The sequence below is a fragment of the Brassica rapa genome, chromosome A04, assembly GCF_000309985.2.
Source record: "Brassica rapa cultivar Chiifu-401-42 chromosome A04, CAAS_Brap_v3.01, whole genome shotgun sequence".
Lineage (NCBI taxonomy): Eukaryota > Viridiplantae > Streptophyta > Magnoliopsida > Brassicales > Brassicaceae > Brassica > Brassica rapa.
In genome coordinates, this window is record NC_024798.2 from 415205 (window position 1) to 432530 (window position 17326).

General features: G+C 41.4%; 3 protein-coding genes across 3 annotated transcripts; 1 reads left to right on the top strand and 2 right to left on the bottom strand.

Moving 5' to 3' along the window:
* Positions 1-2354: 2354 nt before the first annotated feature.
* On the bottom strand, positions 2355-4257 carry LOC103862780 (xyloglucan 6-xylosyltransferase 1). Its single transcript, XM_009140474.3, has one exon. It carries the CDS (start codon positions 3907-3909, stop codon positions 2530-2532), a length of 1380 nt encoding a protein of 459 aa, XP_009138722.2. The 5' UTR covers positions 3910-4257; the 3' UTR covers positions 2355-2529.
* Positions 4258-4504: 247 nt separating this feature from the next.
* Positions 4505-7519, top strand: LOC103862781 (beta-glucosidase BoGH3B). The gene is made up of 7 exons (XM_009140475.2): positions 4505-4852; positions 4939-5134; positions 5239-5457; positions 5542-5890; positions 6006-6191; positions 6596-6842; positions 6951-7519. The coding sequence occupies exons 1-7, from the start codon at positions 4594-4596 to the stop codon at positions 7424-7426; spliced, it is 1932 nt and encodes a 643-aa protein (XP_009138723.1). The 5' UTR covers positions 4505-4593; the 3' UTR covers positions 7427-7519.
* Positions 7520-8318: 799 nt separating this feature from the next.
* On the bottom strand, positions 8319-10776 carry LOC103862782 (proline-rich protein 3). The gene is made up of 2 exons (XM_033290829.1): positions 8948-10776; positions 8319-8865 (listed from the first exon to the last, which is right to left on the bottom strand). Exons 1-2 carry the CDS (start codon positions 9669-9671, stop codon positions 8540-8542), a joined length of 1050 nt encoding a protein of 349 aa, XP_033146720.1. The 5' UTR covers positions 9672-10776; the 3' UTR covers positions 8319-8539.
* Positions 10777-17326: the final 6550 nt, after the last annotated feature.

A 17326-nucleotide genomic window follows, 5' to 3' on the forward strand; every position in this document is an offset into this window, starting at 1 on the left:
AGACATTGGAGGATTTCGCAAGCTGGTCTGGTTTGCACATGAATAGGACTAAGACTGAGTTGTTTCATGCTGGGTTGAACCAAGAAGAGTGCAATCAGCTCACGCAATATGGTTTTCCTATTGGCTCTCTCCCGGTCCGTTACTTGGGATTACCACTAATGAGCAGAAAGTTGAAGATCTCAGAATACTCACCATTGATTGATTAGTTAACAATCTGCTTCAACACATGGGCCACCAAAGCTCTGTCTTTTGCAGGTAGAACTTTGCTTCTCAACACGGTAATCACCGGAACTGTCAATTTCTGGACTTCTACTTTTATGCTTCCCAAAGGGTGCATTAGGAAAATAGAATCCCTTTGTTCTCGTTTTCTCTGGTCTGGCAAAACAGACTCTCCGACATGCTCAAAAGTCTCGTGGGAAACAGTATGTCTACCAAAAGATGAAGGAGGTTTGGGTCTGCGTCGGTTTCAAGTATGGAATAAAACGCTTATTTTGAGATTGGTATGGCTTCTGTTTTCAGAAAGTGGATCACTGTGGGTGGCTTGGCACAAACAGCACGATTTCAATTCATCTTACCACTTCTGGTCACAGGTTGAGTCACCAACACAGTCATGGAGTTGGCGTTGTATTCTTAGGTCTCGACCTGTGGCTGCTCAATTCCTGGTGTCAGAGGTTAAAAATGGGTCTAAAACAAGCTTCTGGTTTGATAACTGGTCACCCTTGGGACCATTAATCAACTGTATTGGTGCTGATGGCCCTAGGAGACTTCGCCTAAGCATCGATGCCACTGTATCAAACGCCTGCAATACTTCAGGTTGGTTGTTGCCACACCCGAGATCTGACCAGGAGGTACAACTCCACGCATTCATCTCGGTTCTAAGGTTACCATCAACATCACCAGAGGAAGACTGCTACAAATGGCGCACCATTTCAGAAGAGGAAAGTTTCTCTACTGCAAAAACTTGGGAAGTTCTACGTCCAAAAGGGGAAGAACAGAGATGGGCAAGTTTCTTATGGTTCAAAGGGGCAACCCCCAAGCATGCCTTCAACATGTGGATTGCTCACTTAAATCGTCTCCCAACAAGAGCAAGGCTAGCAAATTGGGGAATGCAAATTCCCACCACCTGCTGCCTATGTACAACCGCTGTGGAAACCAGAGATCACTTGCTAATCTCTTGTCAGTATGCTACCACTATCTGGCTGGAGGTATCTAGAAGGATTCGCATCTCTCAGCCATTGTTTACTACTTGGACAGGCCTAATGTCTTGGGCAAACTCGAACTCAAATGCTCCACCAAATCTCAAAATGTTGGTCGCACAAGCGGTCATTTATAACATCTGGAGGCAGAGAAACAACGTTCTCTTTAACCAGACTTTGATTCCCCCAATGTCGGTCTTCAAAGATATCAATCGACAGGTCCTCAATGCTATCCACGCGAGAAGGAGGAGGAAGAACTTCATAAACTTCATGGCTAAGTGGCTTATCTGATTTAGAGCCTTGGTGACTGTAACCTAAAGTTTTCTTCTTTGATTCATTCACGCTCGTAACTGTGAGTGGATAAATCTCTTCTTAAGATGTTCCTGTTTTTTCTTTCTTTTTGCCAGGGACATTCTTTGTTAGGTAGAAGCTTGTATAGTTGTACTATCTTCATTTTCATAAATGATATTAACATATTTAGCAAAAAAAAAAAAAAAAAAAAATAGCAATTTTTATTTTTTAGGAAAAAATAGAATAACGCTTTAGATTTACCTCTAAATGCTATTATAAAGACAAATGTAGAAATGAATTAGAGATACTCTAAGAGAGTCAACATCAATGATATGTGGTGTGTAATGTAAGATGTTAACTAAATAATTGTGTAGTGTGTAAATGTAAGATGTCAAATATCTAGAGAAATATTCTACGAAATATTCTTTAAGCGTTGTACTATAAATAAAAAGCTTTGGAGTGTGTTAAGTGAGTTGAGTAAGTTAAGTCCTAAAAAGTCTATTGAATCCTTTGTAATATTCTTTGAGTGTCGTTAACAAAATAAAAATCTTGTGTTATAAATTATTCGTGCCTTACCTGAAACACTGTATCAATAAACCTTCGATCGTAAACACTTTCATATCTACTGTGAGTTTGTAAATTTGGTATCAGGCACACACGTATAACCCAAAAGTCACGGGAACAAAGGTAATAAAATATATACTTCTGAGCATTTATTTAAATATTATGAAATTACACTGAACATATGTAACGTTAACGTAATAACCAAAAGTTTTGGCTTAAACCCGCTTATCTTTGGAATTTTAAAAAGAAGAGTAATCTTCTATCCCTTTTTCCTCCAACAAGTTACCATTAACGACTTAAAAGCATCGGCTAATGATAAGTAAATCATTAAATTGATTATGTACAAGAAAATCACTAGATACTCTTTCATACACGACTCCGAGATCATAGTAGTATAACTTAATTAAGGAAACTACAAATGAATAAAAAAAAGGAATGAAACATTAATGTGTGTCCTAAAGAAAACAACATTCTTCCTTCACGTTGACGTCGCCGCTTTAAACGGTGGATGAAGCAGCCCAAACTCGTCCTTGACATCAACCGGCCTGCCCGTCTGGCTGCGTGTTGGCTTCACGCTCCGACTCCCTAGCGACTTATGCGTGAACCCATACATCTGAAGGATCTGATTGTCTCCGAAATTAAACGCTCTATCCATCTGCCGGAGACACCTCTCAACCGGATAATCCCCAAACTTCCCGCACGGTTTGCACCCCACGAAATGAGTCACGAGCGGCCACCGATGGTCTCCAAAACCCGGTTTATGATTCTCAATCATCTCCTCGTACCGGTCCACCAAAATCCCCCAGTAACCGTGCAAGTAATAGCCACTCTCTAGATAAACTTTCCCTCCCCACTTCTCTCTCTCCGTCGCGAGAAGATAAACCATCGCCGACTGATCGTCCGCTTCGAACGCGGGGCGGTCTTTAAGTTCCCGGGTCAAGACTTTACCCGCTTCTTCCCGGATCTTCCCTTTAGGGCCCATGGGAGCCCAAGCGTCGAGGAGATCAAGGGCCCACTGCGAGTTCCTAATCAAGAAGCTTCCGGTGTTTAAACCAATCCAACTCTTCTGATCGTAAACCATCTCCTTCCAACCGTGCATCACGAGGTTGTAATCCTCGTACCTCTCCCACGGAAGCTCGAACACCATGTCCGTAAACATCGCGTCACTGTCCATCCACCATAGAAACTCGACCTCGGGATGAGACAATAGCAACTTCCGAATCAACGGAAGCTTAGCCCAGAACCCAGCCATCTCCGCGTCGAGCAGCGCCATGTTGTAGAAGATCTCGATCCCGTGGATCCGACAGTAATCGATCTTGTTCTTGATCGATTTCAAGAGGTAATGGTCTCCCACGGGATTCTCGCACGGCTTGGGAGCCGAGCCTGTGACGAGAAGAACCCTAGGCTTGTTCGCCGCCACGAAGTTAGGGAAGCTAGGGTTTTGTTTCAGCCAATCGCGCCTCTGCTCGTCCCAATCGGAGATCTTCGGACCGAGAGAATACGGTTTACTCCGGTCTAAAGCTTTCTCTTCGTCTCCTTCGTCAGCGAATATTTTTTTGAAATCGAAGGTCTCGTAGTTGTTGTTGTTGTTGCTGTTTCCAGCTGCCGACGACGACGTCGTTTTGGAGGAGGATGAGAGCTCGACGAGGACGCGGTGAGTCTCGGCGCGTTTGCGGGAGTAGAAGAAATGCTCGCGGATCTCCTCGATGTCTTGCTCCGGCGTACCGAACTTACCTGCTCCGATTGTGCCACGTAGGACGACGACGGTGAGAACGAGGCAGAGAAGCGTCACCTTTCCTTGACGCCAGACTCTCTGTAATCTCCTAAGACGCTGCGTTCCTATGCATTTCTCTATCATCTTCTTCTTCTGGTTTTCCAACACCCGGATCTTGTCCAGATTCAGACACAATCTAAGAGAGAGAATTTTAAGGAAAATCTAACGAGATTTGACGACAGGAATTAATTATACGCGTTTATGATATTTAACCACGTAAAAGAAAGGATCAACGAGTATTGGATTTGGATTAAAGAAGTAAATAATGATTTAAAAAATATTTGAAATGTGTCAGACAGAACATGCCTGCCTGTCTTCTTCTAGACGCGTAATCTTGGTCCTAAAATGTCAAGACACAACAACACACTCGATAGATTCGCTATCTTTGTCTGATACTAGTTGGGCCGAAATAATCTAAAGCCCAATTAAAACTCGGCCCAACAATTACAGGTAATTTTGATTTCATTAACAGAAACCGTTTTAAGTCGTTGGTGGGGAGATCGACGGTTGAGTTTCATTTTAAGATTAAGCTCGCACAACTGTCCGGTTAAAAATTAGAGCGCCAAGAAATAACAGTCGCTAATTTTTTTTGCCGTTTGGGATTAATTAACGGCCTATTTTTTTTTTTAATTGAAAAGAAAATACTATAAATTGATGCATCCATGTTTACTTTCAATTCAGGATTTAGAAATATTATTATTACTAATTTTTTAGAAAAATTAATATTCTGAATTCTCTCTGATTAATTAAGGGAGAGGGTCTCCACCAATGGCCGGCGTCAGGAGCTTTTTCTTGTTCGCGGCGATTGCTTTATTGTTCGCCGGTCGTTACGGAGACGCTACCGCAGCCGCCAGAGGTTACATTAAGTACAAAGATCCAAAAGCAGCGGTTGAAGAGAGAGTAGAGGACTTGCTAACACGAATGACATTACCTGAGAAACTTGGTCAAATGTGTCAAGTTGATAGGTTCAACTTCTCATATCCCAATCCCAGTATTGGCCAGGAAATCTTCACAAAGTACATGATCGGTATGTTACAAACAAAACTATTTGTTATATATCCAAATATCGAATAAAAAAAATGATTTATGATTTGTATTGGTGCATGAGTATAGGAAGTGTTTTGAGCAATCCTTATGATACTGGGGCTAATATAGCAAAGCGGGTTGAACTAGCGAACACCATGCAGAAACTGAGTCTTTCCACGAGGCTTGGAATCCCTTTGCTTTACGCTATTGATGCGGTTCATGGCCACAACACTTTTATCAATGCCACCATCTTCCCCCACAACATAGGTCTTGGTGCCACTAGGTATATATATATATTTAAATGAAACGTAACATATATATATATACATGTAGAAATACCCTATTGCGTTTTATAGTTTTATTGACTGTGAATGCGTCTTGTTGTAGAGATCCTGAGCTTGTTAAGAAGATTGGAGCTATCACCGCGCTTGAAGTAAGAGCTACAGGAATCGCGCAAGCTTTCGCGCCTTGTGTTGCGGTATGCAGAGATCCTAGATGGGGAAGGTGTTATGAGAGCTATAGTGAAGATCCGAAACTTGTGAATCTGATGACCGAAAGTATCATGGATGGATTACAGGGAAATGCTCCCTACGTCGCTGATTTCAAGTAACTAATTAGTTTTAAACCTAAATATTTTAATGCTATTGATCACTAATTAACTAATGTGAAAATGTATCTCCACGCGATCAGGACTAAACTGGCTGGTTGCGCCAAACATTTTGTTGGGGATGGAGGAACGATAGATGGAATCAATGAGAACAACACTGTTGTTGACAACGCTACTCTCTTTAATGTCCATATGCCTCCTTTCGAGTTAGCGGTAAAGAAAGGGATCGCATCAATTATGGCTTCTTATTCTAGTCTTAACGGTGTTAAGATGCACGCAAACCGAGCAATGCTAACTGATTACCTCAAGGACACACTCAAATTCCAAGGCTTTGTTATCTCTGACTGGCTTGGAATTGATAAGATCACAACTCCACCTAGAGCAAATTACACTTACTCTATCGAAGCTTCTATTAATGCCGGCATTGACATGGTTGGCTCTCTTCTTTCTTTTTCTTTCTTTTTTTTTCATTTTCAAGAATCAATAAACAGGTTCTTGATATGCTACAAATGTTTAGACTCTAAAATAAGGGATTTTAAAAATGTAGGTTATGGTTCCATGGGAGTACAAAGAGTTCTTGGAAAAATTGACAAACCTAGTGAACGGTGGATACATTCCTATGAGCCGTATAGATGATGCTGTCCGAAGAGTCTTGAGGGTCAAATTCTCTCTCGGTCTCTTTGAGAATCCATTTGCAGAGGGAAGTAGTCTTGCCGCTGAGTTTGGATCTGAGGTAAATTCAATTGTACTTTCTAACCATGTCTAAACTTGTATTAGATATATATATATATCTATTATTATATTAAACATTTTAAAGGAACAAAAAGATGTATATGCATGCATGATAGATAGCATGTGGACACACAATAAATGAAATTAATATTAGTCATCATTACATATTAGACCATGTGAACATACCACATAACTATTATAGTTAGTCTTATTATACACAAGGGATGTGGGATTAAGGGAGCAAATAGATGTCTATGATACAGAATATGTGGTAAACAACATAAAAAAATATTAATATCAGCCACCATTTCATATTAGACCACGTGAACACAAATTACAACAAAACTGTTATAGTTAGTCTTAATAAACATATAAGTGATGTGGGATACTAACACAATGTTGTAGGCGCATAGAGAAGTAGCGAGAGAGGCGGTGAGGAAATCAATGGTGCTTCTAAAGAACGGGAAGACAGACAACGATAAAATTGTTCCGCTCCCGAAGAAGGTGAAAAAGATCGTTGTTGCTGGCGCACACGCTAACAACATGGGTTGGCAATGTGGTGGCTTTACTCTCACTTGGCAAGGATTCAACGGAACCGGAGAAAACATCTCTCGTAACAAAGCCATGAACCTCCCTACCGGTAAAACCAGAGGTAATACAAATAAATGTCTAAAGATATACGTATAATATTAGTCCGTTCACACATGCATTATGATATAGTGATGTTTACGCTAAAATGTTGTTTTCAAAACATATATAGGAACTACAATCTTGGAAGGAATCATGAAAACAGTGGATGCCACCACTGAAGTTGTCTACGTGGAGGAACCAAACCAAAATACAGCTAAGCTTCATGCCGACGCAGCATACACAATTGTGGTTGTAGGTGAAGCTCCATACGCAGAGTCACAAGGGGACAGCACCACGCTAAACATGGCCGCACCAGGTCCAGACACGATCAGCCACACGTGTGCTAGTGGTATGAAGTGTGTAGTGGTCCTAGTCACAGGACGTCCTCTCATGATCGAGGCGTACATTGACTTCATCGACGCTGTTGCGGTCGCTTGGCTTCCGGGAACTGAAGGACAAGGAGTCGCTGATGTTTTGTTTGGTGATCATCCATTCACCGGCACTTTGCCTCGCACGTGGATGAAGAGTGTGGTTCAGCTTCCGATGAACGTTGGCGACTCGGCCTACGACCCTCTCTTCCCCTTCGGATTCGGAATTACAAATTAAATGAAGAATCAAATCATCTGTCATGTATGTTAAATATGTGAAAATTTTAAATGTGGCGCTTCTTCAATGAATAATATTATCACTTTATACTCTGATACGTACGATGCAACTTGTTCACAGATCAAAACAAACTTGTTCATGACTTGATGATTGAGCATGCCTTTTCCAAGATGGATATGTGCCCAATGTATATAGTTTCTGAATGAGTTTGATTAGAAGATTCCTTAACCTCATTTATAGTTGACAATATTAGCATAGCAACAAAATCCTACGTAAAGGCTAGATATCCCATGCATACACATAATACGTCTAGATATCCATGTAACATAATTCCAAATAGGAATGTAAACATAATATTAACAAACTCAAAATTTGACTAAGTTAATTTTGGAATAATTGCGCAGCAAGACCCTCGAGCACGATAACATTTATTATACGTTGACCAACTAATTAGTCATCCAGCTAGCTCTAGCACTGATCAACTTGTCTACAAATTACAATATAAGAATACTGAATCTATGATGTTATTTATATACAAGGGTTAGACTTGGTCCACGACTAAATTAGTGCTGATTGCCTGATTCATAGAGTTGTGATTTTCGGATCTACAATATATACTAGATAAGTATATCGTGCAATCAATCTATGGAGTATGGTTAATGACTGTATATCATTAGACTCGTAAACTATGGTTTATTCCATAAAGAGAAATAGTTGTTCATGAATTCACTAGACGCAAGTCCACACTGGATTCACAACAGAAGAAGAAACGTTCTATCTTGAGAGCAATCAACAAATTACAAATAATCTCTACGAAAGTAACTTTTATAATAATGACGACAAAATTTCTTATTAATATTAAATTGTTTATATATTTATATAAGCAGTCGTAAAGATCAAACAAAGACGTTCCTCAGATAATTTTATCAAATACAATTGCAAAAATATCATAACCAAGAAAAAAGATTGCATCGGTAATGCAACGAACCAAATGAAATTAGTACAAAGAAACAAAAGAACATTTCGAAGAAGGGAAAAGTTTCCAAACAATAAATTGATCAAAGTGACCTCATATATAATGCATGCAAGATCATCACCATATTAATGTGATCATCAGTATTTGGGAGTGGTGGGGGCTGCTTTGGGACCGGTGAAGTAGAAAGGTCCGACGCTAAAGATCTTCAAGTTCTTGTCAGAGTGGTAACGGTGTCCGTACATCGACAATGGAACTCCAGTGAGACCCTTGTTAACATTGGTCGGGTTCTTGCAAGTCTCAACCGGAGATGTGTAGAGCTTGACACGACAATGAAGTAGGTTCTTGATGATGTCGGTCAAGGCCACGTGGAAGTACCCCTTAGAGCCAGTTGGATCGCTGTAGATCACAACATCTTTCTTCCCGTATGATCCTGGCTCGGAGCACACAATCATTGCCTTTGCTCCTATATGAATTCAATTAACCGAGTTTTCAGATTAGTTTTTTTTTTGTAATCATAGATATTTAATTGGGGAATGTATTTATACCTTGAATTGGGTAGGTTTCATAACCGTTTTTGCAAAGAATGATGCCATCAACAACTTTAAGAATCTCTGGAACATATGGCTTGGTGGGAGGAGTGTAAGTTGGCTTTGAGACATATGGCTTGGTGGGAGGAGTGTATGTTGGTTTTGGAACATATGACTTGGTGGGAGGAGTGTAGGTTGGCTTTGGGACATATGGCTTGGTGGGTGGAGTGTAGGTTGGCTTTGGGACATATGGCTTGGTGGGTGGAGAGTAGGTTGGTTTTGGGACATATGGCTTGGTGGGAGGTGTGTATGTTGGTTTTGGAACATATGGCTTGGTGGGTGGAGTGTAGGTTGGCTTTGGGACATATGGCTTGGTGGGTGGAGAGTAGGTTGGTTTTGGGACATATGGCTTGGTGGGTGGAGTGTATGTTGGTTTTGGGACATATGAAGGATGAGGATAGCTAGGAGACTTTTTGTAGACCGGAGGAGGGAGAGTTGGCTTGTAAACCGGCGGAGTGTAGACTGGAGGTGGAAGGGTTGGCTTGTAAACTGGTGGAGTGTAAACTGGAGGTGGGAGTGTAGGCTTGGGGATGTAAACCGGAGGGGAAAGCGTGGGTTTGTATTCTGGTGATTGGTGAACCGGAGGAGATGAGGGAGAGTAGTAAGCAGTGGCTATGGTGGCCAGAGAAAAGAAGAGGCAAATGGCCAAGGAGGTGCTTTTTATCGCCATTGTAGAGAGCATACCTGTCTTTTGCCTTACGCTAGTTGTGTTTTGTGTGTTCAAGTGGAATAAGGAGAATTATTACATCAAATGGGGTTTTTATAAGAAAATGTTAACGAGTAATGAAGAATTTAAAAATGTTATCATCACAAGTGAATAATAAAAGATCATGTTTTGGTATTCATATTAGTGTGACGCACGATCAAAAAATCATGCTCCCCATTCATATCCATACACGCGGTCACCCACCAAAAAGCTGTATGTGAGCACTGAAAAAGACGTTAATTAACTTTTTTTTTGGGGCAACCGGACGCTCGTTAACTAATAATATTAATCATGATACGTACGATGCAACTTGTTCACAGATCAGAACAAGCTTGTTCATGACTTGATGATTGAGCATGCCATTTCCAATATGGACTTGAACCCAATGCCTATAATTTTGGAATGAAAATTGATTAGAAAAGATTCCTTAAGCTCGTTTATAGTTGACAATATTATAGCATAACAACTATGGCTGTAACTGGATGTTAATAAAAAGAATAAGTGGAACTAAAGGAATAATAATCAATGGAATCCAATGGAATGAAATTATTATTCCACTTATTCGAGACAGTCCCAGTCCTGACATAAAAAATAACTACAAACAATTTTTTTTAAAAAAATTGGCCACTTTTATAAATTTTATAGATAATTTTTTTTTCAAAAAACTGATTTATGCAAGTATTTTTTTGGGCTGTAGGGTGCTTGTAATGTTTCTCTTCGGACCGACACTGATTCCAAAACTATTTTGATGTGGAATGATTTTTCATATGAATGTTGTTGTTATTCTTTTGGAACTGGAATGGTTGAAATATTCTTTTTTGTTTTTATTGTAACTGGTGAACATTTTGTGAAATGAAAAGAAATTAAGTATCCATGAAGTTTTTATTCTAAAAATGCATTCTAGTGCACCCGTAGAACAAACTCAAAATTTGATTAAGTTAATCTTGGAAAACTTGCGCAGCAAGACCCTCGAGTTCGATAATATTTATTATACGTTGACCAACTAATTAGTCATCCAGCTAGCACTGATCAACTTGTCTGCAATATAAGAAATACTGATTCTATGATGTTATATATATATATATATACACAAGGGCTAGACTTGGTTCCACGATTAAATTAGTGCCGATTCATAGTGTTCGTGTGATTTTCGTATTGTATAATTATATCGTGCAACCAATCTATGGTTAATGACAGTTTAGCATCAGACTCGTAAACTATGGTTTCTAATTGGGTCCATAAAGAGAAATAGTTTTTTTTTTTTAAAGCAACATAAAGAGAAGTAGTTGTTCATAGATTCTTTAGACACAAGTCCACACAGCATTCACAACAGAAGAAGAAACGACGTTCTATCTTGAGAACAATCAACAAATTACAAACAATCTCTACCAAAGTAACTTTTATAATAATGACGACAAAATTTCTTGTTAGTATTAAATTTCTTATATATTTTATATAAGCAGTCGCGTAGATCAAACAAAGACGTTCCTCAGATAATTTTCTTAAATACAATTTGGAAAACATAACATAACCAAAAAGAACGGTTGCATCGGTAATGCAATGAATCAAATGAAATTGGTACAGAGAAACACAGGAACATTTAGAAGGGAAAAGTTTCGAAACAAAAAAATTGACCAACGTGACCTCATATCATGCAAGATCATCACCATATAATGTGATCATCAGTATTTGGGAATGGTGGGGGCTGCTTTGGGACCGGTGAAGTAGAAAGGTCCGACGCTAAAGATCTTCAAGTTCTTGTCGGAGTGGTAACGGTATCCGTACATAGACAATGGAACTCCGGTCAGACCCTTGTTGACATTGGTTGGGTTCTTGCAAGTCTCAACTGGAGATGTGTAGAGCTTGACACGACAGTGAAGTAGGTTCTTGATGATGTCGGTCAACGCCACGTGGAAGTATCCCTTAGAGTCAGTTGGATCGCTGTAGATCACAACATCCTTCTTCCCGTATGATCCGGGCTCAGAGCACACGATCTTTGCCTTGGCTCCTACATGAATTTCATTAACCATGTTTTCAGATTAGAAATACTTTTTTTTTGTAATTTTTTCATAGATATTTGATTATGGAAGATTAAGTATGTATTTATACCTTGAATTGGGTAGGTTTCATAACCGTTTTTGCAAAGAATGATGCCATCAACAACTTTAAGAATCTCTGGAACATATGGCTTGGTGGGAGGAGTGTAAGTTGGCTTTGAGACATATGGCTTGGTGGGAGGAGTGTATGTTGGTTTTGGAACATATGACTTGGTGGGAGGAGTGTAGGTTGGCTTTGGGACATATGGCTTGGTGGGTGGAGTGTAGGTTGGCTTTGGGACATATGGCTTGGTGGGTGGAGAGTAGGTTGGTTTTGGGACATATGGCTTGGTGGGAGATGTGTATGTTGGTTTTGGAACATATGGCTTGGTGGGTGGAGTGTAGGTTGGCTTTGGGACATATGGCTTGGTGGGAGGAGTGTATACGGGAGGTGGAAGAGTTGGTTTGGTGTAGACCGGAGGGGGAAGGGTTGGCTTGTAAACAGGTGGAGTGTAAACTGGAGGTGGGAGTGTAGGCTTGGGGATGTAAACCGGAGGGGGAAGCGTGGGTTTGTATTCTGGTGATTGGTGAACCGGAGGAGATGAGGGAGAGTAGTAAGCAGTGGCTATGGTGGCCAAAGAAAAGAGGAGGCAAATGGCCAAGGAGGTGCTTTTTATCGCCATTGCTGAGAGTGTGGCCTTTCTTTTACCTTACGCTAGTTCTTTTGTTTGTTTCTAAGTGGGATGAAGAAAATGATTACATCAAATGGGGTTTTATAAGAAAATGTTAACGAGTAATGAAGAATTTAAAATTGTTATCATTACAAGTGAATAATAGAAAATCATGTTTTTGTATTCATATTAGTGTGATGCACGATCATAAACATGCTTCCCCATACACACGGTCGCCCACCAAAGAGGTATACCGACACTGAAAATGACGTTAATTAAAAAAAGAAACTGGGTAACCGGATGTTAATTTTTTTTTTTTAACACTGGATTATCATTAAAACTTTAGGTGGGAAAGACACCCAAGAGAGGACAAGGTCCCATAAACGTACAACCATAAGCCAAATTTGAAACAATAAGTACATAACCAAATAGAAGGAAGATTCATAAAAATAAACTACCAGTAGGTAGCAATATAGGCCCTCGCCTCCAAAACTAGACTAGTACTGCTATAGAGCAGATCAGTGATGGGGGATAACCGCTTCATGATCGATTGTCCTTTCTAGCCAAGAAGGGTCTCCTAAAGCAACATAGAATTGCAGGCGGCCATCTCTCAAGACACTTAAAGCGATCTGAGAGACCACACTGTTTCTATCCTGAGACACGTGCTCCAGTCTCCATTCTCTGAAGGACGACGTGAAGACCAAGCTACTGATGAAAGAATCATGAGAAGGCTGTGTGAAGGAGTGGCAGAGAACCTCCGAAGAAGTTTCGAACACAACTTTCTCAACTCGTAAGCTAACCATCGCTTCGACCGCCCACTGGAGAGTGGTGAAGTCCGCTAGTAGTGAGTTCCCCATTCCAGAAAATGCTCTTCTACTATGGAAAGCTACGACTCCTGATGAGTTACGAGACAACCAAGCACCACCTGAGGATCGCAGGTGTTCTGACCAAGACGAAGCGACGTTGCACTTGAGCCACCCTGTCGGCGGTTTGGACCAAACAACAGAATTCAAGCCTTGAAGACCCGTCGTATAAGCCACAGCCGGAGAGGTATTTTGTATTTCAAACCAAACCTCAGCTTCTATGATAGCGTTTTCCAGTACATTAGTCGGATCTAGTCTAACATGCTCAAAACATAAGTTGTTTCTAGCTTTCCAGATATGCCACAAGATCCATGGAAAAGACTTACCAGCCACCTGAGGTAGATTCTTTTTTCTACTACACGCTATCAAGTGGTGTAGGTTCAAGAAAACATAGTTTGACCAGAAACCAGAGGGAGGCATTGGGACTTGAGAGAGAGACCATACTTCCTTAGCAAACTTGCAATGGAGCAGAACATGGCCAATATCCTCCGGAGCCCCATTACATGAAGAGCACGTGCTGTTCAGATGAATGCCTCTTGATCTCAGCCTTTCTTTAACTGCTAGAGCTCCAGAGAGAATGCACCAAAGGAAATGTCTTAACTTCGGAGAGGTTTTTGACTTCCAGAGAGCTAACCAAAGCTGTTTCTCAACAGGAGGGATGGTAGTACCATGGGGCAAGTTCAACTCTTCAATATCATCTAGCACAGCATACCCACTTTTCGTCGTGTAATCTCTATTTTTAGAGAAGCCCCAGCAGACCTCATCCGCCTGATCAGCATTTGGTGTGAGCTTAAGAATAATCTCTGCATCTTTTTGACTGAAGGTATCAAGGATTAAAGCCATATTCCAAGCTCTTCCTTGTTGATCCATCAAGTCGTTGACACTCAATGTTAAGTCCACAACATAATTCACTATATACTCTAGAACACGAGGAATCCCATCGATGATCCAATGATCCCACCAAATCTTAAAGTCCATTCCATTACCAATCTTCTTAACCAAACCTTGCTGCAGAAGGTCACGGCCATGAATAATGCTCCTCCAGGCAAATGATGGTCGAGAACCAAGCCCTCCCTTCATAAAAGAGTTGTTGTGGAAGTAGCGTTGCTTCAAAACCTGAGCAAAGAGGGAGTCGGGATTGTTCAGAATACGCGCCGCTTGCTTAGCTAGGAGATTGGTTAAACTTCTCCAAATCCTTAAAACCCAAACCTCCCTGATCTTTAGATTTGCATAGCTTCTACAAAGCCACCCAAGCAATCTTCTTCTTATTATTCCCGCTGCTCCACCAGAACTCAATCATAGCACTCCTCAAACGAGCACAAGTATCCTTAGGCAAACAGAAGCATGACATCGCGTAGATAGGCAAAGCCAAACAGATTGATTTAAGTAAAATTTCCTTCCCTCCCTGAGATAAAGACTTCGCAAACCAACCGTTCAGACGACCCTGCAACTTACCACGAAAAAAGCTCAAAAGCTGTCTCTTGGAGCCACTGAAGCACTCAGGAAGTCCCAAATAGTTCCCTTCTCCTCATTCTTTTGTAGTACCCATCGTCAGCTGGACTAGTCCTTTAGACTCATCAGGGACCTTAGAACCAAAGATGATTGAAGACTTCTCGAAATTGATCTTTTGTCCCGATGCATCTCCGTATAATTTAAAACAGTTCAGTATCTCCTCAGCCTCTAAAACATTTGCTTTACATAGGAGCAAGCTGTCGTCAGCGAAAAGGAGATGATGAACCGAAGGTACTCTAACTCCTATTTCAATACTATGTAGCTTACCGGCTTCAGCTGCATTGTTCAAGCAATTCACTAGGGCTTCAGCACATAAAATAAACAAGAAAGGAGACTAGGGATCTCCCTGCCGTAACTCACGCTCAGGCTTGATAAAGCCATGATGCACACCATGATCCAACGCACCCATACCCTATCAAACCCCAATCTCTCCAAGAGAGTCTACATGAAGCACCACTCCATGCGGTCATACGCCTTAGACATGTCAGCTTTAATAGCCATGTATTCCCCCGCCACTCTCTCATTTGTGCGTAAAGAAAGCACCATCTCACGAGCTATGATTATGTTGTTCGAGATAAGACGGCCTGAGACAAACGCGCCTTGAGTTTCAGACACCACTGATGGCAAGATTACCTTGAGCCGGTTGCACAAAATTTTGGAGATGATTTTGTATTGAACCGAACATAAGCTGATTGGTCTCATGTCCTGCATACGGCAAGGCTCTGATACTTTTGGAGTGGGGCTCAACTGAGTGTGATTCCACCCCTCAGGGATCACCACTGTGGCAAAGAAACCCAATATTTCTTCAGTGATCGCATGTACAACTATGTGCCAATAATTGTGATAGAATGAACTTGTGAGACCATCTTCCCCTGGTGCGCTTCCACCATTAACACTCATAGCTGCTTTTCTGATTTCTTCTGCAGACACTGGAGAAGTGAGGTCTATGTTCATATCATCTGTGATCTTGTTAGGCAGCTACAGGAAAAGAGACTCTAGGTCAAAGGGATTGGAGCTGAGAAACAGTTCACGGAAATAAGAAACCGCAATGTCTCCCTTTGAACCTTGTGAGAAATGCTCATTCCCTAACTCATGGATAAGCATCAGGATTCTGTTTTTAACCTTGCATCCTTTTATAGATATCATTGAGTAATTTTACACAAAAGCGAAACCTAAGACTCTCCCAGACACGGTGCTCGAGGCACAAACCAGATCTATTCACCTCGGCGCCGGCAACGGCGCATCTCGCCGGCGCTGGGCCTTCTCGACAAAGCTACTCGTCTCCCTCGCTCTCGTGGTCCTGTTTCACTGTTCTATGTATTGTTTATTTGCTCGTGTTAATTGGATGGTGGGAGGAAGGCGAACTCGACAGACGTTACGACGAAGACGGGGACTCTTTGTTGTGCTTCTTCCGGTGGTCCTTTCCTTCCGACTAATCTTTACTCCAGCGATGAGTCGAGAGGATTCTCTCGCCACCGCAATTCTTCGGTCTTCGGATTCAAAGGCCGACGTATCTCCTTCTGTTCGCCGTCAGACAAGTCACAGTGTGCACTATGTCCAAGCCGTTCAATTGTTATCAAAGCGTCGATATCAGACGACGAACTCAAACCCCTGGTCTCAGGCAAGACTTGAGTCCCACAAACCACCGCGGGTTGCTCCTATTCTTCAAACCGGCGTCAGATCTAGAAGCTTCACGAACGGCGGTTCGCTTCCGCTCCGGCGAAGCTCTACCGGCGACCTCTTTCATGGCGCCGACGAACGGCCCAAATCCTTCGTAATCCGGCCCATGCTGACAGCACTTATCAAGGTGATATCTTTTTATATTTGGGCTTGGCCCATCTGTAGTTTTGAACCTGTTAGCTCAACAATTTACCTGCAAGGATCCAGATCTATAGAAGAAAATTTGATTCGACATGTTATGTCGTTTGGTGATTGGGTCAGTTACGCAGAGAATTCCGGTGGATTTACGGGATTCCCTCCTCCGTGTAGTACAAGCTTAGACTTTTCCTGTTGGAAAAAGTTACCCGAGGGTTTACCGGGCTCGGTCCTCATTCGATCATACTCCTCCTTTGAGGAGAAACTGTTACCACCATATCTTCTTTCCATAGAAAGAGGAGTTTCCTTGGTCTCGTTGCTCAGCGTCTGCTTCAGTTTCCTCATCGTTTTGTTATCTTGCGTAGCGGTCTCCACGGGACCTGAAGATGCAATCGAGATTACTTCGGTTTTTCTCGTTGATGAGATCTGGACCTTAACGTCACACTATGTGACTATTCTTCCGCTGTTCGACTTTGTCGGAAAGTTTCCCTCGACGCATTCAAGCACCGTCTTGAATTCGCTGTCATCTTCGATTGAAGACCTATCTTGTTTAGTTTATTTATGTATTGTATGCTATGTTTATGGCCAAAGAGGATGGATAATTCCCTCTATCTATTGTAGTGATGAAGTTTGAGTATGAATGAAAGTAAGTTTGTGATCAAAAAAAAAACCTTGCATCCTTTTACTACATTATGGAAGAATTTGATGTTTCTATTACCCTCCCTTAACCACTT

Bases quoted from the DNA above. Each gene is read 5' to 3' on its own strand.
- LOC103862780 (XM_009140474.3), bottom strand. From the start codon at position 3,909: ATGATAGAGAAATGCATAGGAACGCAGCGTCTTAGGAGATTACAGAGA.
- LOC103862781 (XM_009140475.2), top strand. From the start codon at position 4,594: ATGGCCGGCGTCAGGAGCTTTTTCTTGTTCGCGGCGATTGCTTTATTG. The intron at 5,458-5,541 runs GTAACTAATTAG...CCACGCGATCAG, and splicing joins CCCTACGTCGCTGATTTCAA to GACTAAACTGGCTGGTTGCG. The intron at 6,192-6,595 runs GTAAATTCAATT...ACAATGTTGTAG, and splicing joins CCGCTGAGTTTGGATCTGAG to GCGCATAGAGAAGTAGCGAG.
- LOC103862782 (XM_033290829.1), bottom strand. From the start codon at position 9,671: ATGCTCTCTACAATGGCGATAAAAAGCACCTCCTTGGCCATTTGCCTC. The intron at 8,866-8,947 runs GTATAAATACAT...GAATTCATATAG, and splicing joins TGAAACCTACCCAATTCAAG to GAGCAAAGGCAATGATTGTG.